The 14,225-nt window shown below is 39.8% G+C and overlaps 1 protein-coding gene across 1 annotated transcript in view; it reads left to right on the top strand.

The window, feature by feature from the left end:
- Positions 1–13,466, top strand: part of pvrl2l (PVR cell adhesion molecule related 2 like) — a 240,027-nt gene extending 226,561 nt beyond the window's left edge. Inside the window, 4 exon segments of the mRNA XM_051068575.1 lie at positions 4,436–4,565; positions 6,532–6,589; positions 8,548–8,643; positions 9,130–13,466. Coding sequence (XP_050924532.1) covers positions 4,436–4,565; positions 6,532–6,589; positions 8,548–8,643; positions 9,130–9,336 — 491 coding nt within the window. The 3' untranslated portion in view covers positions 9,337–13,466.
- The last annotated feature ends 759 nt before the right edge of the window (positions 13,467–14,225 follow it).

The following is a 14,225-nucleotide window of genomic DNA, read 5'->3' as shown; positions in this document are numbered from 1 at the left end:
CTCACCACTTGAGTGTCACTTAGATAATAGCATTATATCTGCAGATTTGGGGTGTTTTGCTACTAGACGACGGAGTGAGAAATGAACAGAAATAGATCGAGCTAAGCAGGAATGAAGGTCTGCTGTAGTGCGTTCGTGTACACCAGCGAATTCCCACCCACTCATTTTTAAATCTAAAAAGCAATGCTACAGCATGAAGTCTGAGCTATTGATTTAACTGTATAAATGTTTGATAATTCATATAAATATTCTACAACTCCAGCAGGAACCAGCGCTGACTCGCTGACGAGGAAATCGAGCAGCATGTTAGATAAAGACAGAATCTAATGGGTGGAGGTGAATGAAAGTTAAAGGTGCAGTTGTCCAAGGTTTGAGTGTGTAGCAACAGACAATAGATGAGGGTGTGTTGAGTCTGGGGAAAACAGGAGGGGTCAGAGGGTGTGTTGACTCTCCGCTAATGCAACCTGCACATGGGAGATTTAAAAAGTTGCTGTGGAATAACAACCAGGGAATCATGTGCTGCCTCCTGTCGCTCATGGATTCAAGGATGAAAATACATTTTTGGTTGTTTTGCTGCACATGTTTTTGCTTTAAACTTAAACCAAAGTTTCAGCTGAAGCAAAGTTGTGAGAAAGATTGTTGTTATTGCAGGTAAAGTTGGTCGAGGGAAGGCAACTAAACCACTGAGTCAAGGTGAGGGAAAGACTGTGAAAAAAAAAGAGTAATATTAATGTTAAATGCATGAAAGTCAGACACCTTTTCACAGCCATTCACCATCCACCATCCACCATCCCAACATCCACACCCTGACATCTGGCTAAACTCTACCTCCTGTGTTGGGACCCAATATTGACATAATTCCTAGCGATACTGATCTGCCTCTGTAACATCAGGTTCACATTAGGTCACAGCACTGCATTAATGCTTCCCTCCTGACATGGTAGTTTTGTGTGGAAAGTTAATTAAAAGCGGAACCACTGAGGTATAGGAACAGATTTGAGCAGTAATTAGTCAGAGTCAGGGTTTGACAGGTTTTTCTTTTTTTTACAGATTTGTAAGTGCAAAATCAGTTTTATAGAGAGAGTGATAACACAGGTGTTCATCTTCAAGCAAGTTATTATATTTGAGAGACCAACATGACTTCAAGTCATATTCTATCTATATAGTCCAGTATCACAGATGACAAACTGTGCAGCATTCCGACAAACTCTGTCCTTAGACCATCGAACTGGACGAGGAAAAACCCTTTAACAGGAAAAAATGACAGAAACCTCAAGGAGGGACCCTCTCCTCCAGGACCGACAGAATACAGCAACAAAGTCATTTACAGTACAATCAGGATGACAACATTATAGATTGTAAACACTAATTAAATATATGGTCTGGGATGTCAAGCAACTTCCAGGTGCCGCCAACAGATAGGACCTCTCTACAGACTACAGAAACACACAAGAGTCTAAACTAAGCAGCGCAACATTCACACAGATTCAATTGTTCCAACTGTGAATAGAGTAAAATCTATTGGATTTGACTTGGAAGTGAAGCATCATCCTGTTAGACCCTGCGTTTTTACTACCATCAGGCTGCAGTCCTCTGTGTTCCATCAGCTTTTTTATTCACCAAAGAGTCAAATGAGGCTGTGTATATTTTGAAACCCACTGGCAAGATCCCTCTCAACATCTCAAGTGCTTTAAGTCTAACAAAACAGATAAAGTCACATCCATCTGGCATTCACTGCCCTTTTAGTTCTTTATTTCTGGTGGCAGGTGAGCTATGTCAGCTGGTGAAACTCAAACAAAAAAAGGCAGAAATTGGTCCCGTAACAACATAATTTATTAGAAAATCTATTCTAATCTGTAAGCCAACTTTTCAAACAGCTAGGTATAAAACTTTTTTGAGTGATACTTATCCAATTATTAAAATTTCTAGCATTTACATTCAGGGTTTTTCAGCTCATCTTCATTGCACTCAGAAAAGCAGGTGGATGGGAATTCACTTATTGTTACAATGTGCTATTTAACACCTCTGGTTTGCCTGCAGTGAGAAGAACAGGTGTGTTTTATGAGGATACGGCCTGGTGCTTTCTGTCTGTTCAGGGATGTAATGAGTAGGAAAGGCATGAGCGTGCTCTCGAAGAGATTATTAACATCAGTTTGCATCTGCTCTTAGAGAAACTCACTTCCTCTTCTTGTCCATCTTCACTTCTCTTAGCTTGTCTCCTGGGCTATACCCTGCTTTTCACACCCATTTGATGACCAATCAGATTGGTTTTCCTGCAGCAAATCTTCCCTTCCAACTCCACTGCTCCTCCTATCCCGCCTGTGTGGCATTTCTTATGCAGCACCACGACTCATTGTTTATTGAAAATGCAGTTTGTTATCGACCACAAACATCAGTGGCAAACATCGCCATTGTGAACTTTGATAACACATCAAATGGACTTTGGATGTACAGTGCACACTCATGTTCACACACACACACACACACGGAGGGAGGAAGGGATTGGTCCAACTCCCATGCTTCGTGTGCGTGCATGTGCATTTCCAGCTGTTGTCACTCTCTCTTTCTCTCTCCCTCCTCCCTCCATCTGTCTCTGCTTTGCCATCATTGTATATTCGTCCTGTTTACTCTGCATCTCCTCATCTTCAGCATCCTCACTGTTTTCCTTGAATCCATCCTGCCTTCCTCCCCTTACCTCCCATTCTTTCCTACCCTCATCCCTCTCTCCACCCTCCCCCATTCTCTCCCTTCCGCCCTACTTAGTCTTCAACCTTCTCTCTCCATCCCTTTTTCATTTTCTCTTCTATTCTCTTGCACCTTTTTCGTTGCATGTTTGTGCTCATGCATAATTGAGACTTACTCCCTCTTCTGCCTGTGACCATAGTGGCAGACGTGATAACTAAACTATCTCTCTCCCGCTCTCTCTCTCTCTCTTTCTCACACACACACACACACACACACACACACACACACACACACAGGCCAGTCTTTTCCCAAGGGATTTACCAGACATTGATATGCAAGGCAGAAAGTGCAAAACTTTACCTCATCTATCTATCTATCTATGTATCTATCTATCTATCTATCTATCTATCTATCTATCTATCTATCTATCTATCTATCTCATTGAAGAGTATAAGCTTGGGACAGAGCGCCACCTGCTGGCAAGCAGGAAGAAATGCAGTCAGGCCTCGTGATCTGAGACACAATCTCACAAATATTGATCAATCATATATTATCAGTAACCCTCCTATTTGTCTACAGGAGGGTTTCTTCTTAAAGGGTTAGTTCATCTCAATAATAAAACAAACACATTGTTAGCATGTGTGACCACCCCACTATAATGGAGTTTAATGAAATTAAGGGTCTTCTTGATTGATGCAAATGCATTTTTTTTACATTTCAACATGGTTCAACAGCTGTAATTTACTCAAGCTACTGTGTGTAGAGTTTTTTTTTTCTTGCAACAGCAGTAGAAACATTTGGCTTCATTTGTAAGTAAATACTAACCAAAAAATAACAAAAAGCAGCTAAATATGTGTATTAAAGCTAAATGAGTGGACATCATAGGTGTAATTATCCTTTTGTCATCTCTGTATCAAACTCAGTGAAGTGCTTTTACTTTAGTGGTAGTGATGAAATATGATTTCATTAAAAAAAAGGACAAAACAACCTGTGAAAATCATTCAGTCTTTGTTGTTTCTGCCAATATCCCTGTTATAGTCAGTGATTGTACAGAACCATCCACGGCGGCTGTTACGTGCTGTGTGCAACTGCTGTCAGCCTTTGTCTTTTAAATAAAAGCAATACTGTAATGAGAGGCTTTTACAGTCAATTTACACGCCTCGCCGCCCTCAGGAAATCATAAACAGACTCTTAATTGAAGGGAGATGTCAGGGTCAGCGTGAGACTCAGCTGATGTGAAGCTGCGTTCCAAAGATTTATGGCATTCACTTGTGTACAACAGAGAGCCGAGAGCTGCTTTCATTTTACATGAACTTCTATAAATTCATTATATTTACATGACCGCGCTTCAATGTCACATCATAATAACACATACAGTGCAGACACTGAGTAGAAACTTGACTTTTGATCACCTGCTTTCACATTAAATTTCCTCTGGGGATTTCTTATGATGGCTCATTTTACTCATATCCCACTAAATTCAAACTGTTTTCTGCTTGTGTGTGAGTTTGTTGTTTGTTTTACATGTTTTTCTCAGCTACAGTTAATAATGAAATACTGCTCACTCTCACAGCCACAGATGATTTTCTCTCACACAAACTTCAGCAGCAAAACACATAAAAATGCAAATATTGCAAGTGAGCAACATTAAAGCACCAGAAGCAGTCACATGAAATTTAAATGAACTGGTAATAAAACTCTCTTCTCTCTCCCTCCTCTCCCTCTCTTCTCTGTGTCTCATCCATTCAAGCAGAAAAGAGACAAATCACTCCAGGCCCACCGACAGGTGCTGTTATTGGTGGTATCCTGGGCGCCCTCGCCTTCATCGGCATCATCGTCGGCATCGTCTTCTACATCCGCAAGCGCCAGGAAGACGGAGAGTAAGTCTTCATTAGCAATCCCACATCTACTTCATCGTTTATTTAACCTCCTGAGCAAAATTAATCTCTCCCTGCAGGGCTGAGGCTCATTAAAACTTATTACATGTCATGAGAAGAACCAGCAGAGGTAGCTCTGTGGCAAATCCTGACCTGAAGTTTATAGTGTGAGACCGCCTGGAGATTTTACTCCCAAAGTGTTCGGTCCGCAGCTCAGCATTCACCCCTGCTATTCCTCCCCTGGGCTGCAACTGCTAATAGGAATTTATTAAACCGTCCCTGTTTTAATTCCAGTTTTAAGAGGTGATTTTCCAAACTGAGGTTCCCTGTAGGACAACAGTAAATTAGCTAATATACACCTATTGTTTCCCGCCTACTTGCTGAGTCAGAGGTTAATCAGATTCACACTTATGTTGCAGATATGTTGCTGATGCTCTTATGATGAGCCACTTAGGGTAATGCAGCACATGAACATGAAAAAATACAAACAACTAGAAATAATGATTGCAAAGTTCAGGGTCACAGCATATATAAACAATACAAATAGCCATAAAATTATAGTTAGACAGTCTTATAAAACCTCTGACCTCTGCTTTGAGCACAAATTACTGGTTTCTTAATGCCTCAAAACATGATTTATTTCCAGCTCGTCCATGTGGTTCCCACAGAGGACCACTTTGTAGGTTTTACACAAAGGTTACAGTCTGTTATATGAGCTACAGTAAGAGGGGTATTGTGCACAATGAGGGACACAAAATTAAGTACACATGGAGAACTGCATTGGCAAATGATGACACTGGGAGATATTTGTAATTTTGCTATCGCTACATTGCCAGTGTTAGTATTAATAGCTGTTTACTTACCAGTCTACAAGAAACATTGCAAGTTCAGCATTAAACTTCATTCCTTTTCTTGCCAAGAGCTGTCTCCAGGGGCTGAAAGCAATGCCAAAGTTTTGCTTCTAGTTCTACCACTTCTTCTCTTCTACTGAAGTCAGCATGCTAACCAGCTAACTCCCAGCTTAGCCTGCCCGTCTCATTACTTTCCGATAGTAACTCACTGTAACACCCAAACTGCCCAGAAGAAGTAGCTCTGCACAGAGGGTGATGGCTGAATCTCTTGGCAAGCGACCATCACCACCAACATTTCCAGGCAAGAAACCACATTCGACAGCAAAACAACTTGAACAGTCAGCTGTTTCCAGCATTTAGTCCCTGACATACTTTACACTGCTTTTGCTGGTCACTTTTGCTGTGTTCACACCTCCAAACGGTAGACAGGCGAAGTTATTCACATCTGTTGAAGAAAAACATCTAGCCACTATGCAGCCATATAAATATTTTGGTCAGGAGTCCGTGGAAACCAAACCAGAGCTTGAAAAAACGGTGAATATTTGACTTAAATTAATCAGGTGACCAGAAACACGACTCCAAATGAATCCTGATTTTGCTTTATGTGAAGCTTTGATTGAGGTTTTCCTGCCCCCTAATTAAAACTTTGTTTGTAAAAAGAAAACAAATGAAGTAAAAACCAAGAATGTCCCTTCTGTGACTCACAAAATGAAATATGAAACTGCATAATAACAGCCAGTACTACCTCTGTGGTTATCACTGAAGGCAGAGAAAGTGTTTCTTTTCTTTTTTTTTATAAATATTATTTCTCCACCAGTAGCAATACTGCCTCTGATCTCTAGCGTAAAAATCTTTAAACCACACAAAACAGCACTTTCATTAAAAATGTGTCTTTTTTTCACAGTAATTGTTGAATTTATTTTGTATCAAATAATGAACAAATAGAAGTGAATTGAATTACAGCCAGGTAAGATGTCCTTAGAGATGAGTATTTCAAAACTTTTTATTTCTGTGCCCTCTCAACAACCCAACTTGTTTCTCAGCACAGTACAAAGAAATGTGATGTCTTAACGAAGCAGCGATCAATACCACGTTATCTTTGTCTTTCGTCCAATCAGAGGCCCTCCCAAGCACAAACCCCCTCCCCCTGTGAAGGCAGGCAGCTCAACAGAGATGGTGAGTGGTCGACATGGCTTCAAATCAATCTTTATTGTCTCTGCGATTATATTGTAGACACACACACACTCACAAATGCACACACACAGTCCATTTGGGCAGTCATAATGGGGCTAATGGCTATTGATTGGAGATCTGAGTTGGCTTATGTGTGTCGAAATAATTAGCTTGGTTTGTAAAGAGCTCCATTAGAGTGCTCCTCTCCTCTCCTCTCCTCTCCTCTCCTCTCTCCACTTATTTTATTCCATCACTCTATCACAGTTTGTTGTGCTTGTAGCACATTATGTAATGAGACTAAAACTCTGCAATTTTATGTTGATTAGATGTATAAAAGATGTCTAAATGGCTGTAAATGCCTTGGCTGAAATGGGGTTCACAGGGTTCAGCAGAGAATGTTTATTAGACGTCTGTGCAGTCTCTTAGAAAGCACCATCTGTGGAACGTGATAAAAAAAATGAAGCATTAGTCCTGTGAGTGTGTCCAAATCGAGCCTCTTGTCTTTGAGGGCAAGTTTAAGTCAAGTCACGGGTCTTCACAAGCAAGTCAGCTGCAAGCCTTTCAGGTCTCTGAAAGCAGGCTATTGTAACAACAAAGCCAAGAAACGTTTTGCTCTCAAAGCTTCCAATAGTATTTTCAATAACAAGTGCTAGCAGTTATGTATTCAAGTAGTGCGCCTATGCAAACCTCATTTATTTATTGTTTGGGGATTTTACCAGGTCAAAACTTGGGAAGACTTGAGAACGTTTTAGCCTCAGGTCAAGTCTTTGGGGAGTCCACTCTCACAGCAGTCAAATCCAAATCAAGCCCTCATTTTTTAAGTTTGACTCCAAGGCCACGTGTCGAGTTTACAGTTCTGTTAGCTTGCTTAAGAAAAATGACGCTTCATTAAGAGCTGGGTTTTATTTTGGCCATTGGCTCTGTTGATTATGATACCATTGTACACAGCAGAGTAACTGTATAAACCCTGGAACATGTCAACATTGTTCAAATAAAATAGTCAGATGATCATACAGGTTGTAAATAAGCTGACAGTTTACCTGCATTAGCTTCCAATTTATTTGATGGAAAAACTGAAAGTGAGTGCACCCGTAATGTCACTAATAGTTCCTCATTAGCCAGGAAAACTGAATGCATGCAACTACACTGAGTACAGTATTGTTTACAACAGACCATTTTGGATAATGATTGTACCATGCCTTCATTTTCTCTTCCAAATACATTTGATGAATCTGACAGTTTATCTACAGCCTCTGCTGTTAGTTACCACTCAGCCAATTGAGGCAGTGGTATTTCAGCAGCTCCTGTGTTCTGCTCTGTAAAATTACTGTTTTTGTTTATCTTTCTGTTTACACAAAAGGGATTGTACTCTCTCTTTTTTTTAATACTCAGACAATTCTAGCACTTTAGCAGACATACTTTGACATGGATTACACTGCAGCAGCCATCTTGCTCAGCACTGCACAGATTCCAAAGATTTTTGTCCCTATCAATCATTAACACCCAAAAACATCGGAAAATAAGGCCCAGGTTCAAAAATACCGGAGTCATCCTTTAACACCAGCAAGCAATAACTCCTTCTGTGCAATATAAAGTGTGTCTTTCCAGGACAATATCTACTGGCTCTGTTGCAATAATCACACGAATTCTTGTGCCATAATTACATTTATGTATTTTACTTATTATTTTAGAATTTGCGTCGTTGTCTGTGGTTGTTTACCTGCTCAGGTTGCTTTGTTTCTCGTTGTGTTGAGTCTTTTAATGAACTAATCAGGAGTAGCGCTCCTAATTTCATTGTATTCCATATAATTATAATAAAGGCTTTTCTATTCTATTCTATTGACATAAACTTATTTGTATGCAGTGTTTCAAGCTCTTCTCTTTTCCACTCAGCTATATTTCATAATTTTGTTTTCTGTTTTGTTCTCCCCCTTGTTTTGATGTGGTACCTACGTATGTAGCTGAACAAGCCATCAGAGCCTCCCACGGCCACAGAGACGGCACCTCTCAGCCCAGGAGAGGTTTACTATGAGCCCACGGGGAGAGAGCCTGTCACGGTGACTAACACACACATACACACACAGATGCAAAGGCATGACACACAGTGTGTTTCAGGAACATCATGGTGGTTTTACTTTGTACCAGTCAATCAACTGTTATTAATATTTAGCTTGAAATAAAACTTAAAAATACTCCAAATACAGAAATGCTACACATATCAAAACAAATAGAAATGGGGAAAATACTAGCAACCAGCGACGTCACATATACTTCTGCTTATGTACCTAACCTAACTTTTTATTCGATTTTGTCACAGTCTTATCTCGACAGGCTCTTGGGAAAAACTCTGTTGTGTTGTCTTATGTGTTTCAGTAGGCTCTTTGTTGCACGTCTGGATTAAGATTCAATCTTCTTTAATGTTGCTTTCTTTCTTGTATGTGCGTTGGCCACCAGGCATCTGATTTACATACATTATTAATGAATAAACACATAGAGTGTCACCTGGAGTAGATAATAAACCTGGCTGTGTTCAACCCCTGCAGAACCTGGATGATGAGACCACTGGCGCCTTGAATGGCGGCGCCCCTCCAGTCCTGGACGATTCGGCCAAATACGACAACATCAACGAACTCAAAGACCATTCCGCCGACGGTCACCACGGCAACGACATGGATTCATCCAATCACGAGCCACCGGCTGCCAACATCTCTCGCGGGGAGAGCTTCGTATCTCCCGCCATGTATGTGTAGCCGCGGCGACCAGAGCACCACATCACAGGCAAATGGGCAAGTTCCAGGTCACCTAAATCTGCATGAAAAGCAAAGTTGAGCACACTTGTTTCCACACTAGAAGTCCCTTCTATTGTACATTAACATTTTTTAAATTTCTAACTTTTAATTTACATACAATGACGTTTTGTATCTTGGGTTTATTTTCTTTTACCAGGCTCATTATGGGGTATTATGTGTCAAAATGTTTTCAAATCTCTGCATGAAAAAAGCCTTTCAGCAGTGCTTTCGTTTCTGATAAAGCGGAATGGGTAACAAGTTATTTATTTATTTTTTTCTGGCTTTAGCAAACTGTGGTGTCACACAGAGTTTAACTGGTGAAGAAAAACAGAAATAAAATACAAAACGTTATTTAACACACAGTAGCTCATGATATCTGACGAGCAAGACAGCCATTGAAATCATATGTGTGTTGCATATGATGAGGCGGGCTTTTATGGTTGAGAGGTGTTGCAGTGTGGGTGAACTGGAGCACTTCCCTCAGCTAATTAACGCAGTGCTCTGCCTGCGTACTGCTTGCAAACCTAAATTTCCACCAAAAATCAGCAAGACAACATCTTTTTCTGTGGATTCAGTATGAAATATTATATGCAACATTTTGTGCCATGAACATAACAACGTCCTCATCGTAGGATTATTGTTTTATGTGAGGCTGCCAGTCCTGGGCTCTTCTGTTTACAGTCGTGGAAAGTGATTTAAACTTCTTTTCCTCTCTAAATATGGATAAAACGTCAGGCTCCTGTTGCAGCCTTGTGCTACAGAGAAAGCAAAAATACCCCCCAAAAAAATACATTGAAATCCTTTCAAAGTTCTCTTGTTCCATGCTTGGTTGGGTTTGAATTACATACCGCTGAATTTGGTCCCAGGAAGTCCAGAGCCTGGTCATCTGGCTCTGCAGGCAGCTTCAGTTAATCACTGAGGATGTTTGAAAGTATTTCAGTTATTAATCGGCTTCTACAATAATTCTAAAAACAGCCTTTCCCACTCTTGTCCAGGCTACAGTCCAATAAAGAAACATTCCACTTTCCATTATGTTGTCAAAGGGCCTCATCTGTCCCTGGACCACAGTAACCATCGGCGTACCGCGCTGCTCATTAGCGCTAACGAAGGGGAAGTGACATCGTTTTGAGCCTCTGTAACCTGGCAACATTACATGATAAAGATTCCATGATTCATATTTTGCTGTTGTTAATTGCAAGAGTTGGGAGGGCTGTGAGTTGGGGAGATGGAAGTCGGTTTACAACAAAGCACACACACACCACAGGGTTCTTACATGTGCGCAGACACACACTTAAACACCAATGTTTGTATTCAGTCCTCCTCTAATAAATCACACTATTAAGGCTGAGAAAACATAACAAGGAATGTAGTCTTCAGAGTGTGAAAATGCTCTGCATATATCAGAAAAATACTGCCATTACAGCCATTTTAACTCATTAAAATGGCCACACACTCTGATATATGCAGGACATTTAAACATACATTTTGCATTTTAGCCAAAAAAAAAAAAAGAAAAAGAAAAAAGGTGAGCAACAACTATGCCTGGCTGAATCAAAAATTGGTCTTCATAGATGTCAGATGGTACCAAATGATGAACAATGTAAATAGTATTGATAATATTGATGAATAATATATTGTTGGTGAAATGTGTACACATAAAAAAATAAACAAGTGTAGGTGTTATCAGTGCCTCTGTACAGGGGATGGCAGTTTGTTAAATGTCAAATTGAGCGGTTAAAAAAAACAAAAACAAAGTGTATATTACTATTTTACTTTTCATGGGTACACCGAGGTTGTCACTTGATACTAAAATATTTTATTTGAGTATATATATATATATAAAAAACTTAAATGGTGTGGATTTTACTCCTTGTTCATATTACTCTGCATGGCATGATTGGTGGCTTGTTGAAACTTTTCCCAAGGCTGTTTGCAGAATAATCTCTTTCATTTGTAAAAACATTTTTGAATGTCAAAAAAAAAAAAAGCCGTTTTTTAAAAAATTTCCATCTTAATGCATCTGTCACAGTCACGCACACCATGAGCACAAGTCCAATTTAAGTTGAGAGAGCGGGATTTTTTTCTTTGTGTGAGTGTGTGTGATGGTTCAGCAGACTGTCTGTTTTTGTTTTTAACGCTGATCCGAAAATGCGGTCAGCGTGGAATCGTCATCTCTCATGGCCACAGAGATGCAAGTTTTTCTCTCATCATGCTTAATCTTGAGCTCTTGCTTGAGGCCTCAACTTACACAAATCTTCCAGAGTAATCACGTTGATAGTTGGATGACAGACCGCAGCTGACCGTGCCATTTTAAATCATCCACAAAAGCAAATAATCAGGTGGTGGACAAACTGCAGATTGGTAAACAGTTAGAAACAGGTGTAAAAGCTGATAGAGCTGGTAGAGCTGAGCTGATAGAATAAGATGATCATGGGAAGGAAATGCTACAGGACTGAAAATTAGCCTACAACAAGTTAACATAAATTTCACATCTGTGCTTTTATATTTCTGTGAGGTCAGCACCAAATGCAATATTTTAATTTTTCTGATGTATGACAATCATATGTTAATATTTAACCATCACTGGCTTTGGTGGAGACATTTTTTTGTTGTTAATGTTGGTGTTGTTCATGTAGTTGTAGTTATTATGGAAGTTCCACTTAAAGTGCTGCACCTTTGATCCATCACATTTGATGAAAAGACAAATTTAAAAATTACAAATAAAGTTTAACACAACCAGTTTATGATATGGAAATAGGTTGCTTAGCTGCAACATCTGGTTCTCTTATATAATGTTAACCAGCAATATAAACTCCAGACAGGTGCGTGGTAAATAGGGACTTCTACAGTAGCTACCAGTGTAAAGGTTCCATTTGTATGTCTGTTTTTGTTTTTGTTTTCTTTTTTGTCTTACTTTGTTAAAGGGAATGTCTGCATGCTGCATGGACCTATGGGAAAAAAGCTACTTCCTTGTTTTGCAAGAAGAGTTGTGCCACCATGACAAGTATATGGCTTTTTGACTCGCTTATATGGTGCAGTGTCAGACAATCACATATAATGTACTTTATAGCCCTGCCACTGAACAAAAAGGGGAATGAAATGTGATGGTTTTGCTCTTTTGCCTGTAAATTAATTTCCCAAAATGAATGAATATTTAGTTTCTTGTGGATTAATGTGTTGAATGTGTTTTGCCAGTGGGCAGCTGTTGATAGATTGAGCAAAAGGAAAAAGACAATCATTGGGACCCATTATATCAGAGACCAATGACTCAGCAAGCATTCAGTTATGAGTTTCAGCTCTGCCGTCTCATTTGGGGAATCATTCCATTTCACCCAGAGCCTTACGTTTAATAGAGTTGCTTCATTCTGAGGTATCTTGAATTAGAATCTTAACATCTCCAGGAATACAGTCATGAATCTGCCTCCTGAAGCGGAAATTGCAAAGACGTGGCCCAAACTCAGTTTACAGATTGAATAGCATGAGTCAGCAATTATAATATGGTGATGTGCAGTGAGTCCAGATGGATTAGCTGTTAAATCAAGGCTCTGGGTCCGTCCCATGCGTGCGAGAGCTGCAGTGTTGCGTTTCGGCCGAGCTGCTTTGCTCCGTCTCCCTGCTCCCCCTGTTACAGGTTCAATGCCAGAAACACAAGCTGTGAATGTCAGTGATAACGCCGTTCAGTCTGAATCCTCTCCCTCATTTGCCCTATTTCTTTTAGTTATTTTCGCCCTCTCCATTCTCTCTCAGTCATCCATTGTCATCACAGCTTTTCATCACGGAGCCAGACGTGCCTTCTTTATGTTATTTTTAGCTTTTCAATTCTCACATTTCTTTTCTGACAGTAGGACAGATGATGAAAGAGGGAAACACACAAACACAGGATGGGTATGATACTGGTGATGGCAATGCTGAAAAAAAACATACTCACTGGAGATGTAATCATATTTTATTAAGTGTTTATCAATTTTCTTTCACTTTCATTTTTTAAATTTTGTTTATCACAGATCAGTTATTATTTTGTATGCTTTTTGGGAAACCTATTGTACATGTTTTACAGATCATTGTCTTGTCAAATAAAATGTAAACCAAAAGTTCAGGGGGTCTTGGTGGTTATTACCCCTGTCAGCTTCCCCAAAGCAAAAGTCAGCCTGAAGAAACAAGAGAGCAGCGTGCTGGAAACCTGGCAACCCCAAACATCTTGTTCATATCTTCAGGTAATGATTAAATTCAACTAGGGTGAGGTAACTGTGTTTGTTTGTTTGCTTGTATTTGAGAAAAGCAGACTCTAAACTTTCAGCTCAGAGGTATAGTTTGACATTATTCGTCAAATACTTAGAGAGTCAGGCCTAGTCCACATGAACACAGGTATTTGTTAAAAGGGTTTTTCTTAAAAAAATCCTCATCTTCATGAAAACACAAAAAACACACTGCCACGTGCCGTCAGGAGCATGCCAGACCAACAGGTGGCAATATAATCCTGGCCGAGAAGCCATGTTGGCCAATCAGAAGACAACAATGGCATAAGCATGTGGACAACAGACCTATAATACCATGAGAACTGGGCCTTAGATGAGAAGATTGACACCTCTGTTGTGGTGCAACTCTCTGAAGCTGACAACCAACTCCATGAACTAATGCTAATGCTGCTTCTGTTTGCTAACATGAAACCATGAAAGCAACAAGCTAAAAAAACAAACTTACATTTTACACTAAAGCTTATGTCTGCAGTAATTTCAAGTGAAGAGCTAGTTTAAAACGAATCCAGCAGGAACCAACATCCGACAAGTCTTCTCAACATGTAAAGGTAACACCCACACTGAGATACTGTTGTTCTCTAAATGTAAATGAGA

This window comes from Lates calcarifer, linkage group LG3, assembly GCF_001640805.2.
Source record: "Lates calcarifer isolate ASB-BC8 linkage group LG3, TLL_Latcal_v3, whole genome shotgun sequence".
Taxonomy (NCBI): Eukaryota; Metazoa; Chordata; class Actinopteri; family Centropomidae; genus Lates; species Lates calcarifer.
This window is presented reverse-complemented; position numbering and strand designations above follow the sequence as displayed.